The sequence below is a fragment of the Chiloscyllium plagiosum genome, unplaced genomic scaffold, assembly GCF_037043375.1.
Source record: "Chiloscyllium plagiosum isolate Xiang-an unplaced genomic scaffold, Cpla_swu_hap1 HiC_scaffold_14, whole genome shotgun sequence".
Classification (NCBI taxonomy): domain Eukaryota; kingdom Metazoa; phylum Chordata; class Chondrichthyes; order Orectolobiformes; family Hemiscylliidae; genus Chiloscyllium; species Chiloscyllium plagiosum.
This window is the reverse complement of record NW_028270152.1, coordinates 19,313,084-19,334,568: the sequence shown is the minus strand read 5'-3', so window position 1 is coordinate 19,334,568 and position 21,485 is coordinate 19,313,084. Positions and strand designations below refer to the sequence as shown.

At 42.8% G+C, this 21,485-nt stretch overlaps 1 protein-coding gene across 5 annotated transcripts in view; it reads right to left on the bottom strand.

Moving 5' to 3' along the window:
* Nucleotides 1-21,485, bottom strand: part of sema3fb (sema domain, immunoglobulin domain (Ig), short basic domain, secreted, (semaphorin) 3Fb) — a 252,587-nt gene that overhangs the window by 54,250 nt on the left and 176,852 nt on the right. For 4 of the 5 annotated variants that reach the window (XM_043707715.2, XM_043707716.2, XM_087994110.1 and 1 more), the window contains exons 6-8: nt 18,519-18,554; nt 13,957-14,050; nt 11,746-11,865 (exon numbers count right to left, since the gene is read on the bottom strand). In XM_043707715.2, coding sequence (XP_043563650.2) covers nt 11,746-11,865; nt 13,957-14,050; nt 18,519-18,554 — 250 coding nt within the window. The remainder of the gene's footprint in view (nt 1-11,745; nt 11,866-13,956; nt 14,051-18,518; nt 18,555-21,485) is intronic. The other variant, XM_087994111.1, reaches the window with a different exon arrangement.

Below are 21,485 nucleotides of genomic sequence, written 5' to 3'. Positions count from 1 at the left end.
TGGAGTTCAGTCAGGTGGTGTATACATCAACCTGTACATATATTGTGCCCTTTGTAAATTGCAGAAACCGCAAAATCGAACTGACTACTGGAAAACGGATGCATCCACCTCCTGAGTGCAAAGAATGAGATGTCATCTGAATGCAATAACCAGTACAACTTATGAAAGGCATGATGCTGGGATAGAAATGCCACAAGCATTGATGGGCTGAATTGCTCTTCATACAATGTTGTAAGTTTCTATGTTTCTCTAGAAGTGAAAAAACTGGAAAAGCCAGTTTTGAAACTCCAGGTGAGATCAGAGTGATTAGAACAGAGCTGTCAGTAAGCATCAGTCTCTCTCACAAATTGGCAAGACACAAGCTCTTGCATTATAGGCTGTGCCTATTGGCTTAACAATATGACAGCGACCTCAGAGCACCACTGACTGCTGTTTCAGTTCCAATGTGGGGAGACTCAGGTCAAACAACAGCCACCATAAAGAAAGGATTCCAGGACATCATAAAATCCCTCCACTTTTGGAAATAGGCCATTAAGCCCATCAAGTCCACTCCAACCTTCTAAAGATCATCCCACCCCATCCCTCAGTCTTGAATTTCCTCCTGGCTAATCCACCTCACCTGCACATCTTTGGACTGTGGGAGGTAATCAGAGCACTTAACTTACACAAACACAGGGAGAATGTGCAAACTCCACCAAGATAGTCACCCAAGAGTGGAATGAACTCCAGGCCCCTGGTGCTATGAGACAGCAGTGCTAACCATTGAGCCACTGGACCAGGAAGGAGCTGTTGGAAAGGCAGACCTGTTGTAAGTCCTGCTCCCCATCCAGCGTGACATGAATAGAAGGGAAATGCAAGAAACACAATCCACTTTTAAGAGTTAAAAGCTCTTATTTTCCCTATACTAAGCAGTTAATCTCAGTGCTCCTGTTTAATGAGACTGAAAGATAAAGGCCCATTGGAACTGTGACAGATTGGGTTGTACTGGAAGCAAGCATGCGTGCTGCTATTTGGACCCATTAATGGCACTGACTAAACATGAGTTACTGCAGACAGTCAGTTCCTGCCTGTTAATTCAGAATTTGACCAAAGTTATTATACACACGGGTCCTGAATCTCATGGAGCCATGCAGCTTTAAAAATGGTTGGAATATTCAGTAATACTGGTAGCCTAACCTCCCCAGGAGGGAGAAGGCCTATTTAAGAAATTCCTTCTTTTTTGTTCCCTCCCTCCTCCCTGCCTGAATACACGACATTCTAATTCTAATGTATTGCATGCTGTCCTGAGGTGAATGCTCTAACAAGAGATTTGGGCTTACAATTTGATTTGTGCTGTGGGCATTTGTGAAGCATAACTCTGGAATGTGAGCAGTTAGTATTGTGGACAGGGTGCAGGAGATTAGGTTCTGAGAATCACAGAATTGTAACTGTGTAGAAGAAGGCCCTTCGGCCTATCGTGCCTGTATCAGCTCTATTCGAGTCAAAGAGTCAATGAAATATTCATCACAGAAAGAGACCCTTAGGTCTACCTCATCCATGCTGACCAGGTATCCAATATAAATCTAGTCCCATTTGCCAGCATTTAGCCCACATCCCTCAAAACCCTTCCCATTCATATACCAACCCAAATGCAATCTAAATGTTATAATTGTACCAGCCTCCTCCACTTCCTCTGGCAGCTCATTCCATTACCACGTGCCAATCTCCTGTCTTTTTCCCATACACCTGTATGCCACTTTGATCCAAATAATCCTCCAATATCCGTGGGCGGCACAGTGGCACAGTGGTTTCCTCTCACAGTCCAAAGATGTGCAGGTCAGGTGAATTGGCCATGCTAAATTGCCCATAGTGTTAGGTAAGGGGTAAATGTAGGGGTATGGGTGGGTTGTGCTTCGGCGGGTCGGTATGGACTTGTTGGGCCGAAGGGCCTGTTTCCACGCTGTAATGTAATCTAATCCTCTTGAATACCTCAGTTGAAACTGTCTCCACCTCATGTCCAGGCCGTGGGTTCCATACTCTGACTATTCACTCTGTGAGAAAGACTTTCTCACATCACCCTTGCTTCTTTTGCACATCACTTTAAATAAACATCCTCTCATTCTCAAAATCGGTAATCCTCTCATTCTTTTGTTGGGGTGCCATTCTGGTGAAAGCACAATTAGAGCCATCCAGGCAATATGAAGGCTTATGCAATTAGTCTTCATGTTTGAGACGTCTTCCTCCACATACCCCAGTGCAAAATTGAGCTGCACTAACAGACAACAGTGAGAGCCAGTTCTGCTTGGGAAAATATGATCTCTACGTAACACAATCAATGATTCTTCTGGGGATATCAACACTGAAAATTATTTGTCTAATATAGAGATAGACGGAGCAGATGTGATTCTCCAGGATCCACCTCACTTGTTTCCTGTGCCCTCCTACTTGCCTGCTTATGTATGGGGAACAATCGGGCCTCAACAAAGGAAATCCACACTTCCCTCATCATTCCCCAAGTTTATTTAGTCAGTGGATATCAACCTGCAAGGTTCCAGGTGGGCCCCTATCCATGGTGACTTATGATGGTCTCAGAATGGACACATGATGGCGCATGGCTATTTATCTCAGCATCCTGGGTTGAGGGAAATGCACTGAGGAGTTACACTATTGTTTTATTCATTAACATGATGTGGACCTTGATTACAATGCGAACATTTATTATCCATCCTAAACTGTCCAGGAGAACAACGTTGGTGAATGATGCGCTTCAATACGACTGAATGACTTGCTAGGCCATTTGTGATGGCAGCTAAGAGGAAACTGCTAGATCTAGAGTCAGACTGAGTAAGAATAGCAGAATCTCCTCCCTAAAGGGTGTGAGTGAATCTGAGGGGGTTTTTATGGCTAACTGGTAGTCATGCTACTCTTGATGATACTGGCTGTTTAATCCAGCTGCTGAGGGATTTGAACTCATGTCCAAACTCATATAAAAGCAACATTCTGCAGATGCTGGAAATCTGAAACAAATACAGGGAATGCTGGAGAAACTCAGCAGTTCTGCCAGCATCTGTGACCCGCTTATCATATCACTGCATTATAACATGCGACTTGAGGGTATAAAGATCTCATACTCCATTTTATCTCAGATCACTTGGAGCATGACAGTCTACTAGAAGCATGCTCCCTTGTTGTAACCTAATAGCTTAACATTAATCCAAACACTTAAGTAAAATGTAAGGTTTCTTCATTATAGTCAGTTGTAATAAAAATGGGATCCTTTAATACCACAATATCCAAATCCAGTTTCATAGGTTTCATGGGGTAACATAAGAATGGACACAGCAGGAGGCAAATATAGATAGGTCATTCGATCCCTAAAGCCCATTCCACCATTCAATATAATCATCAAGCTCAATACTCCCAACCTACCCACCCTAGTAACCCATGCTTTCTTTAGCCACAGGAGAGATATATACTCTTTCTTGAAAACACCATGTTTTGGCCTCCACCACTTTCTGAGGGAATGAGTTCCACAGGCTCACTACTCTCTGGGGGAAGACATTTCTCTTCACCTCAGACCTAAAAGGTTTACCCCTTTATCATCAAACTATGACCCTTGGTTCTGGACTCTGCCATTATCAGGAACATCTTTCCTACATCTAACCTGTCAAGTCCTGTTAGAATTTTATATGTTTCTATGAGATTCCCCCTTGTTCTTCTAAACTCCAGTGCATACAATCCTAACTGACTCAACATCTCCTTATACATTGTCGTACCATCCCAGGAATCAATTTAATAAAGTCTTCGCTGCACTCCCTCCATAGCCAGAACATCCTTCCTCAGATAAGGAGACCAAAACTGCACACAATATTCCAGGTGTGGTCCCACCAATGGTCTGTAGAACTACAGCAAGACATCCTTGTAACCTATACTCAAATTCTCTCGATATGAAGGCCAATACACAGTTTACCTTCCTAACTGCCTGCTAGAACTACACACTTATTGTCTGCGACTGGTGCATGAGGACACCTTGTTGAGCATACTCCGCTCTCAATTTACATCCATTCAAATAATAATCTGCCTTTCTATTTTTGCTACCAAAGTGGATAACCTCACATTTTCCCAAATTATACTGCATTTGCCCTGCATAAGTCTACTCATTCACCTATACAAATCGTATTGCAACATCTTTGCATCCTCCTTCCAGCTCACCCTTCAACCTAACTTTCTGTCATCTACAATCTTTTAGATATCATATTTAATTCCCTCATCTAAGCTGTTAACATTTATTGTGAATAGCTGAGGTCCTAATTCTGATCCCTGTGGTACCCCATTAGTCATCTCCTGTCATTCAAAAATAAATTCCTACTCTTTGTTTCCTGTCTGCTAACCAATTTTCTATCCATCTCAAATCATTACCCCCAATCCCTTAATGTTACATATTTTTACATCTCTTAAGTGGGACTTTGTCAAAAGCCCTCTGAAAGTCCAAACACACCACTGACTCCTCCTGATCAACTCTACTAGTTACATCCTCAAAATAATTCCACTAGGTTCTTTTCAAGCATGATTTCCCTTTGTAAATCCATGCTGACTGTGTCTGATACTATCACGGTTTTCCAAGTGCTCTGCTGTAAAATTCCTCAATAATGGACTCTAGCATCTTCCCCACTACTGATGTTAGACTCACTGGTCCATAATTCCCTATTTTCCGTGTGCCTTCCCTTTTGAATAGTGGGGTCACATTAGCTACCTTCCAATCTGTAGGGATTGTTCCAGAGGCTGAAGAACCATGGAAGATGGGCCACCACACAACCACTATTTCTAGAGCCACTTCTTAAATTCCCACCATAGATCAGTAGTTTGACTATCTCTTGCATGGATCCAACAGTTACCCAAAAAAGAGAGGAGGGCATTATTGAGGAGAGCAGATAAAGGTGAAATAATTATGTTTGGTTTGTTTTAGGTGTTATGGCATCAAGATATAGAGGAACCTTGATTAATCCAGGTGGACAGTATTTTGTTCGATTAATCAAATTCCGGACAATCGAATGCCAGATAACATAGTTTAGCCGAGTATCGGGACCTTGCAATCTTGCCGGATAATCCAATATTCGGATAATTAAATGCTACATAATCGGGGTTCCTCTGTATTTGACGGTGCCCTTCATATTCTTTTATTTAGCAAATTGACCTGCTCTTTTAAATTTGGTTTTAAGAGGAATTAAATAGTGCACTATGTGGATAGATTTACACATAGTGAGAAAAACAACGGATAAAAAATAGATTAACAGAATGGTGGAGCCAAGACAGAGCAAAGAGAGTGAGAGAGCTGGTGACAAAAAGAGAGCACTGGAGACAGGTAAAAATGAAAGAGAAGAGGAAATGATAGCCAACAGTAAATGGGCGGGTAAAGGGTGCAAGAGGAATTGTTCTGTGCTTGATGCACCTGACAGTAGTGCCTCTCACTCCTCATTAATCTGTCTGCCCTACATCATGAGATATTGCAGACAATCTGGTTGAAACTGAACAGATAATTAGCCTCTGGTGTGTGAACAAAGGAAAATACTACTACAGACAATGCTACGATCATGCTTTTTTTGTACACATCAGTACGTCTGCAGACAGACGCAGTCACAAGTACAATGTCTTACAGGAGGAGAGGCAATGCTGTTCTGTCAGTGGGCTCCGAGTGCCCACCTGAAGGATAATTCAGTGCCCAGTTTGATGGGAAATACGTTGAAATGTGCCTTTCCTTTGTGAATTTTATTTGTGTCTTTATATCATGTGGATCCACTTTGCCTTTTGCATGACTGTGTGACAGCTGGCAAAGGCTACAGCAAAGAAAGCCAAACTTACAAAGAAAAGGATGGTGTTATTTTTTGCGAGATTTTATTTCTGAAACAATCTGTGCTTATGAATTAGGGGGAGGGTATAGAGAACTGGAAGCACTTTCTGTTGTGACGGGCATTGTATCAGAGGTTGTATTTACAAATGTATTTCCAAATGTCATTACCTATAGTCCCAGGAGTAGTTCCACTCCATGGACATTGACTTCTTGGTTATTGCTTGTAGTAAGGAACTTCAGTTTATGTTAATAGCTCTTCAAGAGCTAAGTAGAGACCAAATAAATGATATGATTAGATTAGATTGCTTACAGTGTGGAAACAGGCCCTTTGGCCCAGCAAGTCCACACCAATCCGCTGAAGCGCAACCCACCCCCCTACATTTACTCCTGCACCTAACACTCTGGGCAACTTAGCATGGCCAATTCACCTAACCTGCACATTTTTGGATTGTGGGAGGAAACTGGAGCACCCGGAGGAAATCCACGCAGACACGGGGAGAATGCGCAAACTCCACACAGAGAGTCACCTGAGGCAGGAATTGAACCTGGGTCTCTGGCGCTGTAAGGCAGCAGTGCTAACCACTGTGCCACCGTGCCGCTCAGCCTGGTTGATAAGGTATATTTTTGCTGCTTAAGTGACTGCTTAAATGCTTGAAATATTTTCACATTTAATGGCTAGAGATGTATAACTCTGTCATGTCGACATGTGCATGGCTTTAAACTGACACCAGTAACCCTAGAGCTGTGGCTATTTACACAGCTGTTGGAGGCTGGGATCCCATACCAGCTGAGGCCAGTTGTTGGACACTGCTTCATAGTTACATTGAAACGGAACAGGGTGAGCCAAGGTGCGAGGGGATCATAATCACTTCCAATGGAAAATGACCTGAAGAACACAGTGAAGAGAAAATACCAGCCATTGATGGCCAGTTAAAGCTTGGGATGGCATCGCACTATTACCTCAGAGCAAAGCCAACCTTTATAAACTTGTGACATATTGTAAATGCTCCTGCACCTAAATACTCAGGATAATTTGAACCATTTGGGGGGGCGATGGCCTAGTGGTATTGTTGCTGGACTGTTAATCCAGAGAACCAGATAATGTTCTGCGGACGTGGGTTCAAATCCTGCCACGGCAGATGGTGGAATTTGAACTCAATAGAAATCTGGAATTAATGACGACCATGAAGCCATTATTGATTGTTGGAAAACTCCATCTGGCTCCCTAATGCCCTCTAGGGAAAGAAAACTGTTATCATTGACTGGTCTGGACTACACGTGACTCCAGGGCCACAACAATATGGCTGACCCTTCATTGCCCTTGGCCAATTAGGGATAGGTAATAAATGCTAGCCTAGCCAGTGATGCCTTCATCCCATGATTGAATCCAAAAGAAAAATCCTGTCCTAGTGACAAACTACCAGTGGAAATTAAAACTGGGGGAAAAATTTCAATCCAATCTTGTCTAGACCCAGCATCAGCTAACATCTTGTGAACTTTCACTCTAAAATTTACGAAATAGATGTAAACAAGCTGTTGAGATGGCTGCCACAGATTGTGTGACTTTTGGAATTTGGAATACATACAGTATCAGGTCTCTGGCCAATCACTGAATTATGATGGTGTGGAAGGATGTCATTCAGCCCATTGTACTTTCTCTATTACCTTGTGGCTATCCCTGCCATTGCTCCAAGTCCTGGTGCATCATTACTATCCAAAGAAGCATCCAATGTCTTCTTGAATGCCTCAAATGAATCTGTCTATAAATGCCGACTCAATTTGATCTAAAGGTGAAGACAATCCATGACCATCTGTGTAGTTCTCCAGTCTCATTGTTTAGGAATGGGCCCAACACCTAAACGATGGAATTTTCAGATTGCCTGTCTCTATGTTTCATTCTAGATAAAAAAGAAGATGGAAATCATTGGGCACTATCTAATTTCTTACTTTATTACAATGGACTCCTCCATCCAAACTGCACTGGGTAGACCTCAAAAATGTTAATGCAGTAGTCACAGGGGTTGAAACTGTTTTAAAGTGCTATATCCTCATTATGCCAAGATTCAGCAGATCCATCAGCTATCAGCCAGTCTAAGATTCAGACTCCAAAACTAGTCCATCAAGCAGCCAAAGTACTTAAAACTGTTCCAGTTTCAAAGTTGACCTGAGAACCAAACTATGAGATATTCAACAACAAGAGCCCTTACAACCTGTGGAGAATCCTTATCTCAATCTTAAAGCATCAAATCCATTCAAGAAACCAATGGCCTGACATATGAGAGACCAGAGATCGCTTGACTTAACTGCAATCTGAAAACCCTTTACCTGTATCCAATCTTTGTACGTGCATATGCCTGCACGATACTTAGTGTGCGAATGGTGCATTAAGTTAGGGTAAGGGTATGAGAATAATTAAGCTTTCTTTAAAACTCTCAAAAGCTTGCTAAACTTTTTAATTGGAAGACACAATCTAGAGTTAAGAATAAAAACCCACAATTTTCCATGCAAAACCTGCCGATATGGGCAGTAGGAGACCACACACACTACGGCTAAGAGAGCAGATTAGGTTAGAACTAACCTCATGGGTCTCACGAAGATCACAAAGTGTTGATGAGGGAGGCCCAGTTTGGCCATTTACCTCACGGTGTAGAAACCTACATATCACTCCTGCAACACACAGTAAATAATACTAAATTCTTTTTAACCTTCATTGCTCAGTCCAAAATCATTCCAGCTATTTATCACACTCTGCCTGAAAAACAGTTCAATGAGATTTGTCTTGAACCTGTCTTTCATCAATTTGTGCTGATATCTCCCACGTCCTGATGTCTTAGATTACTTTCATTCCAGGTTAACATTTGCCAGTTTAGTTACCGGTGGTCATTTTCTTATCAATTCCTGAGCAATAAGCTGCATGAGTGGAACGCCAGCCAATTTTTAAACCCTACCTGTTCATCACTTCCATTGTTCTAGAAAGATGGGCAACCTCCCGTACTGCTGTACAGTTCATGGGAAATATTACCATCAATACATTCCATGGGAAGGTTCCTCATGCTCACTCATTTCTACATTACAGCAGTTACTGATCTTCAAATGTACTTCACCCATTCTCTCCCTCCTTCTCTTGGCTCTAAATCATTTTGAATTTAATTTCAGCCCTGCACTCTTCCAAGGGGAACAACTTTGAGATTATAGTGTCATAGCGTCGTACAGCACAGAAACAGATCCTTCGGTCCAATCATTCCATGCCACCCATAATCCCAAACTAAACTAATTCCAACTGCCTGCGCTTGGCCAAATATCCCACCAAACTTTTCCTATTCATGTACTTTTCCAAATGTCATAGAATGTCTTTTACATTTTGTAACTGTACCTACATCCACCACACCCTCTGGATGCTCATTCCACACATGAGCCACTCTGTGTGAAAAAGCTGCCCCTCGTGTCCTTTTTAAATCTTTCTCCTCTCACCTTAAAGTATGCCTCTGGTCTTGAAGTCCCCCAGTCTAGGGAAAAGGCCCTTGCTATTCACCTTATTAATATACCTCATGATTTTATAAACTTCAATAAGGTAACCCCTCAACCTCCTATGCTCCAGTGAAAAAGATCCTAGCCTATCCAGCCTATTTTGATAACTCAAACCTTCCATTCCTAGCAACGTCTTGGTAAATCATTTCTGGACCCTCTCCAGCTTGGTCATATCTTTTCTATAACAGGACGGCAAGAACTGGATTTTCACAAAGATTGGACAGAAGAAATTATTAAGCTAACATTGCTGCTTAAGTAGCAATAACAGCTGAAAGCAGCAAAGCATATTCATGCATTTTAAACACTGTGTTAACATATACTGTCCTCTGTATGACAATAACTATAAATTACATTTATTTTCCTTTATATAAAATGCTATTGCTCTGGGGCACTTCAGTTCAGTGCTCAATATTTGCAATGTCGATTCTCCAGATTTGTTTTAACCACTTTCCCTTTATCAGATGCTTGCCATCGTGGTCAGGAATTGTTTTTAATTGCGAGCATTTGCAGTCTTCTCTTTGTCTGTCCTAACGGTGACACTCTTGCACATTCTACATGCAACATGAGAGCTTGTGAAAGGTGGCCTTCTGTTTCCCTGAGAAGAAAGGCACTCTAATCATAGCTTATGCAGGATGAGTGGCAATGGTAACAGCCCACCACAGCCCATAGCCTGAAAAAAAAATGCTCCTTTCCTCCCAACAGACTAATAACATCTTTCAGCCTGTTGCAGTAAAGAACAAACAATCAACAGTTAATTTGCCAAGAAAATAGGGCAAAGAGAGGGGCAGCTTGGTCCTTTCAACAGTCCTGGGATGTTAATCTTCTGTTAATAAGTATCTCAATAAGGGAAACTCAGAACTCAATTACTTCATCTTGCTGCCCTGCCTCCCATTACCGCTCCTTGTGGCTGACACAGTGAAAGATGTGAGGCAGTCTACCTGTCACATCTCGTCACAATACCACATGCTGCTCGGGACGTGGGCTGAGACTGCAGGCGGGAGCCTGCACGCGGTCGTTGTTCCTCAACCCATCCACTGTTGCATCCTGGCGGAACAGCAGGAGTGCAACACAGTTGCAGGGCGGATCACAAAACTGGTGAATCCCACTGACAGAAATAACAAATGAATGAATCATACTCTGCCAGAGAGACAAACAAAACGCAGGGACACTGCACAGTCGTGTAGGTAGTAACCTTCTCTTTGTTGAAGAAACAGGAATTCCACATAATTAGGTTATGATTAATCCCCACTATACTAAATAAAAAGAATTGCATAGTTCCTAATTAAGACTTGCCCCTGATGAATCAAAAGGTTACAGCTCATAGTGACTGCTGAATAAGATGGAACTACAGACTTATGTGCATATAGAATCATAGTCATTGAGTTTTTACAGCATGGAATGAAGCCCTTCGGCCCATTGTATCTGTGCTGATCATCAGGCATCCACCTCTCCTAAATAAAAACCGAAAGAACTATTGATACTATAAATCAGAGACAAAAACAGAAATTGCTGGAAAAGCTCAGCAAGTCTGGCAGCATCAGTGCATAGAAATAGGTGTTAACGTTTCAGGTCGGGTGACCCTTCCTCAGAACCCGCAGTTTCTGTTTTTGTCTCCACCTCTTCTAATATCATTTTCCAGCACTTGGCCTGTAGCTTTGTTATGCTGTGGCTTTTCAGGTGTTGATTAGGTGATTTGATATTTTTAGGTGTTTAACCCTTGCCCCATTTAGTGAAGTGAATCTCCCATATGCTGACGAACAATTTGTGTGCAGTCATACAACTGCTGTGTCAGTTAACTTAAAGATCACGTATAAGGATTAATTCAGCAACTTCACCACAGGCCTGACTTTAGAACAGTCTTTTCTGTAGTTAGCTTATAAACTATGACAAGGAAATTGTAACGATTTGGAGGTGCTGATGTTGGACTAGGGTGTACAAAGTTAGAAATCACACAATACCATGTTATAGTCCAACAGGTTTATTTGGAAGCACTAGCTTTCGGGGTACTGCCTCTTCATCGGCAAATTGGTGAAGAGCCTGCTATCTACTTTCAATTTATTTCTCCAGCAAAATCCCTCAGTCCTTACATTTACCACCATACTTTAGTCATGGTCTTCTAATGTTCAATTCTTACCTGGACTTTTATTTTTTATAATTCTGTCATGGGAAGCAGTTGCTCCTGGCGAGGGCTGCCATATACTACCCATCCCTAATTGCCCTCAAGAAGGGGGTTCAGTCTGTGGGGGTGCTGCAGAGCCCATGCAATGTGGCAAGGTTGAGACTGCAAGGCTGAGAGGCACTGCGAAAGGGGTGTCTTCCAATCTGGGCCACTGAGGTCTCTTTTTTGTTTGTGTAATTCTAGAACACAATCAATAGTGTCGCTCACTCACCATTCAGCCAGCGGGAATTGTACTGGTCGGTCCGCATGGCTGTCTGTTTGCCCATGGTGCGAAAAATGGCAGCGTCAGTGCCCATGAAGTCAATGTAGACGCCTGCATAGAGCTCACCGTCTGCCGAGAGGGAACAGAGTATCAGACTGAGGTAGAGTATGGTGGAGGGGGAAGGGAATTAAATTGAGCTAATGCAGCAAACTAACCTCGGCACCCAGCTTACAACACTAATGTTCAAATGGAAGTACTTGAAGAATAAGTGGCTGCGGATTCAATTACAAGCAAACCAAAAGCAATCTCCTTAATTCATGCACAGTAAGTATAAAAATGGATAGCCTCTTAGTCCTCACTATTGGCCCTCAGTACTGTTTATTCCTTTGTCTCTCTGATTACACTCAATGCATTGAACCAAAATGCAATCTAGGAAAGTGATACATCACCTTATTTCTCTTTCCAAGAAGAAAAATCACATTGAATTCTGCATTCATTCTTGAAAGGAGTGTACAGGAATGGATACTGACGCACTGAGCTTTCAGCTGTGGCATCCTGGTTTTTTAATACAGTTTGGACTGAGGTAACTCGAAGACTTGGCTTTGCACATGCTTTGAGTGAAGTAAATTTGGGCATTCTTAGCCAGAAATGAAAGCTTGCAGGATAAAACACAACTGCCCGCCTAGCCCTGTTAAATGATGCTAAAGAGGTGATCTCACTCATGGCTGAAGTGTGGGGAAGTCCTTTGGAATTCTTTAAGTAAAGGCTTGATGCAAAATAAAACGTGGGACAGTGCCCCATCACTAACATTTCAAACCGATTAACTCTTGAATGGCCAAATCAAAAGTAATGGAGACGACACACCATTAAGCCCCACTTACAGAAAAATGATTTTTAGAAACTATTACGCTGTAAATATAAAGCAAGTCAGGTAGCATTTGAAAAGAATGGCCAATGTTTTGGGATGTTGATGTCTTCATCAAGAGATGTATGGTCTAAACATGCAAAATGTCAGCTAGTGTCTCCACTTATCATATCTTCTTTATACATTCGGAGCATTTTCTGCATCTTTAATCTAGTTAGGAACACAACCAAATGGGGAATGAGAAGAGGATATTCTGTTCATTCCCTCTCAGAATGCCTGAGGACAGCAGGCAAATGGTCATTTGGCTACACAATGCAGAATGAGGAGCCAACATTGAAAGGGACAGAAACTCATGCCCATGAACAATACTGTCCAGAGATGAGTAAGGAAGCTATCTCGCAGTGCTCAGCTGATGAGTGAACCATTTTAGTGTTGAACGTGAGCTACGGTCACCAGAATGCTTACAAATTTAATCCGATCCCCAATTTGGTTCTGATTTAACTAATCTCAGTGTGGACGCAGCAATTATCCTCTGTGTCCCATAAATCAGAAACATTTTGAAGGGTGGGGAGGAGGCAGGGAGGAGAGAATTCCACACAGATCATTGCTCTTGAATGTTATCCAGTGACCCTTGCTGGAATTTGTCTGTACGAGTGTAGAGGGAGGAAATTGTCAGACTAGGCCACACGGTTGAATGATCTGCTGAGACTCAAGCCTGGGGAGAAGATGGTCACATTGGTGAGGTTGTAGAAACTAGAAAAAGCTCACTGCGAATCAGCTGAAGGTGTAGGGGGAGAAAATTCTAATGATATTTTTCCACCAAATGTTATACTTCAGAAGTTACTTTCTGGCGTAGGGATGGTGTGGGGGGGGGAGGGTGGGCGGGGGTGCGGTGGGGGTGACACTGCGCAAAGGATGCTAAGGCAAGCTAAAGGAATTCAAAACACGAACCAGGGTACACATCTGGAATGAAAATCTTCCCGTTGCTGCAAATTCCAGTCTGCATTCCAGGTGTTCAACAGTGAATGGGCCTTAATTCTCAACAATGACATTAGCTGAGTTAAGGGCATTCGGAGTTGATCAAGCACACACAAACAATCACAACAACATTGTTTGTGACTGACATACCAGTCCAATCGCCTTCAATCTGTCCAGTGACAGTGACTCGTGTTGAAAGTTACTTGAACTGTTCCTGTGGGATCAGTTGTTTGCTGCAGGATAACTTGCCTGACCACCCACCCACCTTCCCACTGCCGACAACACCCCCTTCACAAGTCTTTAACTTCCCCTTCCTTTGCTGCCCTGGACCTGTCAAGAAAACCAGCGGAGTCGAGGAAGAGTAGTGAAATACTCACTAATTAATGATGACACACTGTCAAGCTTGGGGTCATAGGAGCACTTGCCCTTGCCTGATTCGACTTTTCCTGGTTCCAGATGGAAGATGTAATCCTGAGAATTGTGAAACAGCCAGAGATAGAGATAAGAAAGAAAGAGATTGAGGAGAGAGAGAGAGAGAGAGAAGATAACAAAAAAAATTTTTAAACACTTTTATAGTAAAACTGTAAGATAGCAGAGATTGGTTTCTGCCTCCTGTGCTAGAGAAACTATAGAATCCATCTTCTTAATAATGCTCCATATTAAACATACGCTGCAACACAGTAGAGTGTCTATAGATGCTGCATACAACAGGCAAATTGTACAAATACCTCTTTAGTAACTTATTCCTCAATAAATTTCATGATTTAATGTTCTGGAAATGGGGCTTCGCACAGCAGGAGCACATGTCGGAAATATGAACAAATGGGTCAATGCAGCTGATTTGCTGCCATGCACAATTTTCTATCCGTTAATTGGATGCAAAATGGTGCAGGCAACGAATGAGGCATGCCGACCTCTGTGACTGCATCCTCAATATACCCAAGACCTTTGTGTGAACCCTCGCTCTAGGGAAACGCTAAATTGTAAAGCCGATCCCATTATTTTGTTAAAGTAACACAGTGTTTCCTTCTCCAACCATCCAGCCAGTGGACAGTCTACCATCTCTAGTATTCATTGCTCATTAAAATAGACTCCCACAAAAATACCCTCTGTGTAGCTAAGTCCTTATGGAATAATGCAACACATCATCCCTTGCTCTGTCACTAGAGAGAAAATGTTAAACTCCCATTTTTAATATGCCCCCATTCAGTTTCTAATCTGCTTTTAATAAAGCTGTCAAAGACAATTTTATCAGTCAAAGCACCACATATTTTAGAAACTTTATCTCTACGCATGGCAGTCTATAAAAATATTTATATATCGGCCACTATTTGACATCAGAGTTTAATTGCCTCCAGGGTGAAGACATCAGAGAAGAGATACTGCTATGACGAAGCATGGGCTATACTCTGTCCATAACTGTAAGAGATTGCCTGCAGTCAAAGTAAAGTTTGATCTGTTTGGGGAATTCAACATCCTTGATAATACCCAGAATCCAGCCTGTGCTCAAGGAATAAAGGTCTTCCACCTCTTCCACGTCGAACTAAATTTTCAACACTTTTCTGAATGAATGTGGTAGAATCCTAGCATTCTGGTGCCTTCCTTAGGTATTCCGTAACCGTTTGAAAGAGATTGCTTATTGTTACTGATTGGACAGGGATGCAGCAGGAAGATGGTCGTACTCCTTGCTGGTTTACAAGGAGTAATGTCTGAATTTCTTAAGTTTAGCAAGGCTGCAATGATTGGAGATTGGATCAGTGGTTCAGTAGGAAGGTGACGAATTTGATTGACAGGTTATTAGAGGTGGATGGACTGTATCTGTGCTCCCTGCTGGTTTAAGGGTAGGTGTAAGAAGTGAAAATATGTTGCTGGAAAAGCGCAGCAGGTCAGGCAGCATCCAAGGAACAGGAGAATCGACGTTTCGGGCATAAGCCCTTCAGGAATTCCGAAATGTTGATTCTCCTGTTCCCTGGATGCTGCCTGACCTGCTGCGCTTTTCCAGCAACACATTTTCAGCTCTGATCTCCAGCATCTGCAGTCCTCACTTTCTCCTCCTAGGTGTAAGAAGTGTATGGGTTCCTGATGGTTTGTCTCTGACATTTTGCTGTAGGTTGAATGATTGTATCTGCATTCACTCGCCAGTCTTTGCTTATTGGCTATGAATGTTAGATTTGCAAATGCTGATATATTTCGAAGCTGTACTGACGTACCTCCTGTAAAGGGTTTCTGGTGATGGGGGCCCAGGGATGAGATTACACTGAACACTCACACTGAACATAACACACAGCATAAAAGGCTGAGGAGTGGCGGGTGAGGGATTGGTTTGCTGTGTTCTTGAGGCTTTTCCCAACACCCACGCGCCATCCATCATCTGATAATGATTCTTTTTTTCCCCTCTGTCTCCAAGGCAAACGATGGTGCACTTGTCTTGGTGAATCAGACAGGTTGTTAGATCTACCCCTGGCCTGGATCCCTGAAGAGTAATATTCACTGCACTTATGACATTCCATCCTATTGTCACTAGTTCTCCAGTTTCAAAAATTGTCAAACATGCAAGAGAGGGGAGAGAGAAAAAAAGAAATATAAACTTGACAGCAAATCCCAGAAGCCACTGGGAAAAGAGGCTGCTGGCCCACTCACTGTAACCAGAGAAGAATGACCAAGGAGAGCCAGGATTTCTACTCCCCTTGCACTGAGCTTTCTGAAGCTCCTCCAAGGATCTGCACTGATCTCCTCAGTCAGGGACCAATGCCTGGACAGCACCTTGCTTTCTCGTGTGAACACCCAGTGAGAGTACAACACCTTAGGTGGCAGGGGCAGCGCACACTTGAATCAGAACAGGCTGACCAGTGTGGTATTTCACACGGTTGCAGGCCACCCTCAGCAAAATGCGGAGTGGTTAGCACGGGTCCGAGCAGTAACTGTTACCAATACACAGGCCTGTGGAAACACACCCGACAACACATGATTTCCAGATGCATTCATGACAATTGTGTGGGAACATCCAGCCCTACCCTTGATTAGAGGTGACTCGCTTTTAAATTCTGCATGAATCCATGGCAATATCTCCCACTCTGCTCTAAAACCACCTGTGAGATGTCAAATGAAAGAGAAAGAAAAGGCAGGGCTTGGGGAAAAGAAACATGCAGCTGATAAAAAGCTTCATTTCATTCCTCTCTTGAGAGCTGTGAGCTGAAGGGAAACATGCGTTGGATCCAGACTCATTGAAGTTGGAATTTTGCTCGAGTCTGGTGCTGAGCTTAGCTCATGCTGGTCTCTGCCAACATTAGGTATCTATACCCTGTACTGGGCAAAAAACCAACACCACACACCTTACAGTTCAGATACATCTCCATTGACGCTCGCCCATGTACAGTGCATACTGGGTACATGTTGATGCTTCATTTCAGCCTGGTACTGTGTGGCTTATGGATGGAAATTGCACCCTTGGACTGCCCAAGAGGTATCTGTTCACCTACAGAATTTCTATCCAGTTAATCATTCATGCTATTCGATCTCACGGATGCCAGTTTCATCGGGCAATCGTCCCGATCTTTGCCCCTGATCTCATACCTAAGGCATGCCAAGTGCACTGGCATGAAGCTCATGGGGAAACAGGAGGAGTTCTGTTGGACCAGGGGCCCATCCTCTACATGGTAGGTAGGGAGACAGTTTGTGGTACAGTTTGGATCAGACAAGAACATAAGAACTAGGAGTAGGAGTGGGCCCTTCAGCCCCTTGGGCCTGCTCCACCATTTAACACGACCGTGGTTGATCTCATCTTAGCTTTAACTCCACTCTTCTGCCTGCTCGCCATTTCCCTTCAACCAGTTACTAATTACAAACCCACCTACCTCTTTAAATGTATTCAATTAGCCAGCACCCACTGCACTCTGGGGTAGTGAATTCCGAAGATTTGTGACCCTTTGAGAGAAATAACTGCCCCTCATCTCTGTTTTAAATCTGCCACCCCCTTATCCTAAAACAATGACTTCTCATTCTAGATCGCCCCGAATCCTCTCAACATCTACTTTGTCAATCCTCTGTAGCATCTTATGGACCTCAATTAGATCTCCCGTCCTTTGTCTAAACTCTAGCAAGAAGCTAACGACTCAAGTCCTGCACCAGACTTGATTATCTGATAGATAATTTGGATAATTTATACACCACCACCATGTTGATTTGCTTTTAGTTCAGAGGACTTCTGGTCACTGTTCTCCAAGCAGTACAGCCAGAATGTGTTGGGATTCAGATATTGGAGATTGGGGTCTATATTCCTGTTCTCATTTCATTTTCCAATGCAAGTCCCTGAAAAGGAGTATACTGCGCTTGGGTGTGTGATATGCCGAGGCTAATGTTCCCAGCAGCTCACCAGGTTAAGCTGCATTTGAATCCCTGAATCACCGAATTAATATGGTGCAGAGGGAGGCCATTCTGTCCATTGTACCTGCACAGTTAGAACCTAGTCGCATCCATTAAAGTTTAGTGTGTTTCACCTGCCCTGTACTCAGAGATGGATTGGAGTTGGTCGTCCCAAAGAGAAACAAAATCACCTCTCTTATCTTGGGAAGTTTGAAAGTGCTAGTCACATGTTGGGGAGGAGAAAGGTTTCATATGAATGTCTGAATAATGGCAAGCAACTTTTCAGAATCGACCCATAAAAGGGGCAAGCTGCCTCGTTGTTAAAGGGAGCCCTGAATGAAAGCCAGCTAGGCACTCAACAGGGAGTAGCCTGAAAGCAGAGGCCTAGATACTGAGTAGAGACTAGGCCCCAAGCCTACAGTAAACATTGAGCACTGGCTAATGTCCTCCAAAGATCAGTCACTTGTCCAAAGGGATGGGGGGAAGTGGCAGAAGGGCTGTAAGGACAGAAGTAGGGTTGTCTCACAAATCTTTGTGCAATAAATAGCAGACAGGGGAGGCTTGTGAGCAGGTTTACCTGCTGTCCAGTGAACAGTGGATACTGCAGGGAAACCTAAAAGAAAAGAAAAGGGAGAAAGTACAAATATAAAATTTCAAAAATAAGGAGATCAGGCTGACAGACCTGATAAAATGACACAGTACATTGAGTGTAGTGGAGACCAATTTTGCATAGACTATGATTGTGGAGAATTCTGACGGGAATCAATGAACAGCCAGTAGGGAGTCCGAGACTACAGCTTGGATTATTTTCCTTAAAGCAGAGAAGGCTAAGTGGAGATCCAATAGATGTGTTTGAAATTGTGAGAGATTCAGAGAATGTAAATAAACAGAGGTTGTTTCCAGTGGTCAATGGGAGGGCACAGTTTAAGGTAATTAAAATAGTTAGAGATAGGATGAGGAATAAATGTTTAATGTTACAAGTGGGTAAAATTTGGAGCGAACTACCTGATAAGGCTAAAGAAGTTGGAATGGTGTAGGGGAAGAACAGAGCACCAGAACTACCTGGATTTCTTTCCGAAAAAATGGCCTCCTTTCATCTTGGACAATTTGGATAGTGATGTTATGGTGATATTACCGGACTAGTAATCTAGTCTTAAAAACAGAAATTGCTGGAAAAAAACAATGACCTGAAAAGTTAACACTGCTCTCTCTCCACAGATGCCGCCAGACCTGCTGAGTTTTTCCATCAATTTCTGGGGTTTTTTGTGACTTCCAGCATTCGTAGTTCTTTGGGCATTTTTTTTGGAATGTAGACTGCTGGATTAATGTTGTGAAGGCATGGGTTTAAACCTCATCATGGCAGAAGGTGGAACTTGCTTTTAATTTTTGAAAAAAAGAACTTCTCCAATGATGACCAATTGATTGACACACCATTTGGCTCAATAATGTCATTTAAAGGAGGAATCTACCCTCTTTACCTGGCCTGGTAAATCCATAGCATTGTGGTTGACCCTTAATTGCCCTCTAGACAATTAGAGATGAACAATAAATGTTGGCCTAGCCAACAATGGTCACATTGTGCAAATGAATAAAAGGATGCGTTGACATACTTAATTTAATTAACTGTTTGAGAAGGTGACAAAAGAACACAATAGCGATAAGGCAGAAGATGTTCTTAGATTTCAGTAAGGATTTACACACAAGTTTTCATGGAAAGGCCAATACCAAAACTAATGTAAGTAGGTATTTATAGAAATATTTTACTATAGATATGGAGTTACTCCACTGATGGAACCACAAGGATGGTGATACAGGAATTTGACTGTACATGCGAATTGGGCAGATAAGTGGTAGATCAAAATTCAATGTACAGGACAAAAAAAACTCAAAAGGGTCTAAGGAAGGATGATTATAAAAAAAGTGGAAAAAAATACAATGCATGGAAATTGAATGAAATTAGGTGCTGAATAATTTTTATTTATTCATTCATTCACTCATGGGACGTGGGCATCGCTGCCTGGGCCCAACATTTGTTGCTTGCTCCTAGTTGCCCTTCAGAAGGTGGTGGTGAGCTGCCTTCTTGAATCGCTGCAGTCCACCTGCTGTAGGTTGACCCACAATGCTATTAGGGAGGGAATTCCAGGATTTTGACCCAGCAACAGTGAAGGAATGGTGATATATTTCCAAGTTAGGATGGTGAGTGGCTTGGAGGGGAACTTGCAGGTGGTCTTCCCATGTATCTGCTACCCTTGTCCTCTAGATGGAAGTGGTTGTGAATTTGGATTGGCAGTTTGGTAAGGATGAGGTCAAAAATGATTTTCCCCACTCGTTGGTTCTTCACTACTTATCAGAGGCACAGTTGAGCAGCATTATCCTTTAGGACCTGACCAGCTCGATCAGTAGTGCTGCTGCTGAGCCAGTCTTGGTGGTTGACATTGAAATCCTCCATGAAGCCATGAGACTTTATTGGATCCAGAACTAATATGGAGGACTCGCAGGGCAACTCCCTCCTCACTGAATACTCCTGTGCATCCACTCCTGCTGAGTCTGTCCTGTCGGTGGGACTGGACATATCCAGGGATCGTGATGGTGGTGCCTAGGACATTGTAAGTATTAATTCTGTAAGTAAGACTATGTCAGGCTGTTACTTGACTAGCTCTCCAAAGTTTGGCACTAACCCCCAGATGTCAATAAGGAGAACCATGTAGGGTTGTTTCTGCTGTTGTCTTTTGCAGAACCTGGATAGAAGCCAGGTGGTTCACCTGGTTTAATTTCTTTGTTGAGACTTTGTGGCGATTGATACTATGGAGTGGCTCACAACCACATTGCTGTGGGTCTGGAGTCACATGTAGGCCAGACCAGGTAAGAAAGACAGATTTCCTTCCCTGAAGGACATTAGTGAACCAAGTGGGCTTGTCCAACAATCAATTTTTTTAAAAATTCAATTTAAATTTCACCATCTGCCTTGGAGGGAATCGAATCAAAACAATAGCTGAGTTTCCTGGATTTATTGTCTAGCAATAATATCACTAGGCTATCACGCATCTCCCCAATTTGAAGTTATTACAATGATGCTTGGGGCAGTGAGTTGTGTTGCCATAGTCTTACCAGACCATAGGGGCTGCTCTCTTATTAGAGAGAACAACTAGTGGTGATTTAACCTGAGAGCCACCAGAAAGGGCCGTTGCTGGGTCCTCTACTTTTTATCATTTACATAAATGATTTGGATGCAAGCATAAGAGGTACAGTTAGTAAGTTTGCAGATGACACCAAAATTGGAGGTGTAGTGGACAGCGAAGAGGGTTACCTCAGATTACAACAGGATCTTGACCAGATGGGCCAATGGGCTGAGAAGTGGCAGATGGAGTGTAATTCAGATAAATGCAAGGTGCTGCATTTTGGGAAAGCAAATCTTAGCAGGACTTATACACTTAATGGTAAGGTCCTAGGGAGTGTTGCTGAACAAAGAGACCTTGGCATACAGGTTCATTGCTCCATGAAAGTGGAGTCACAGGTAGATAGGATAGTGAAGAAGGCGTTTGAT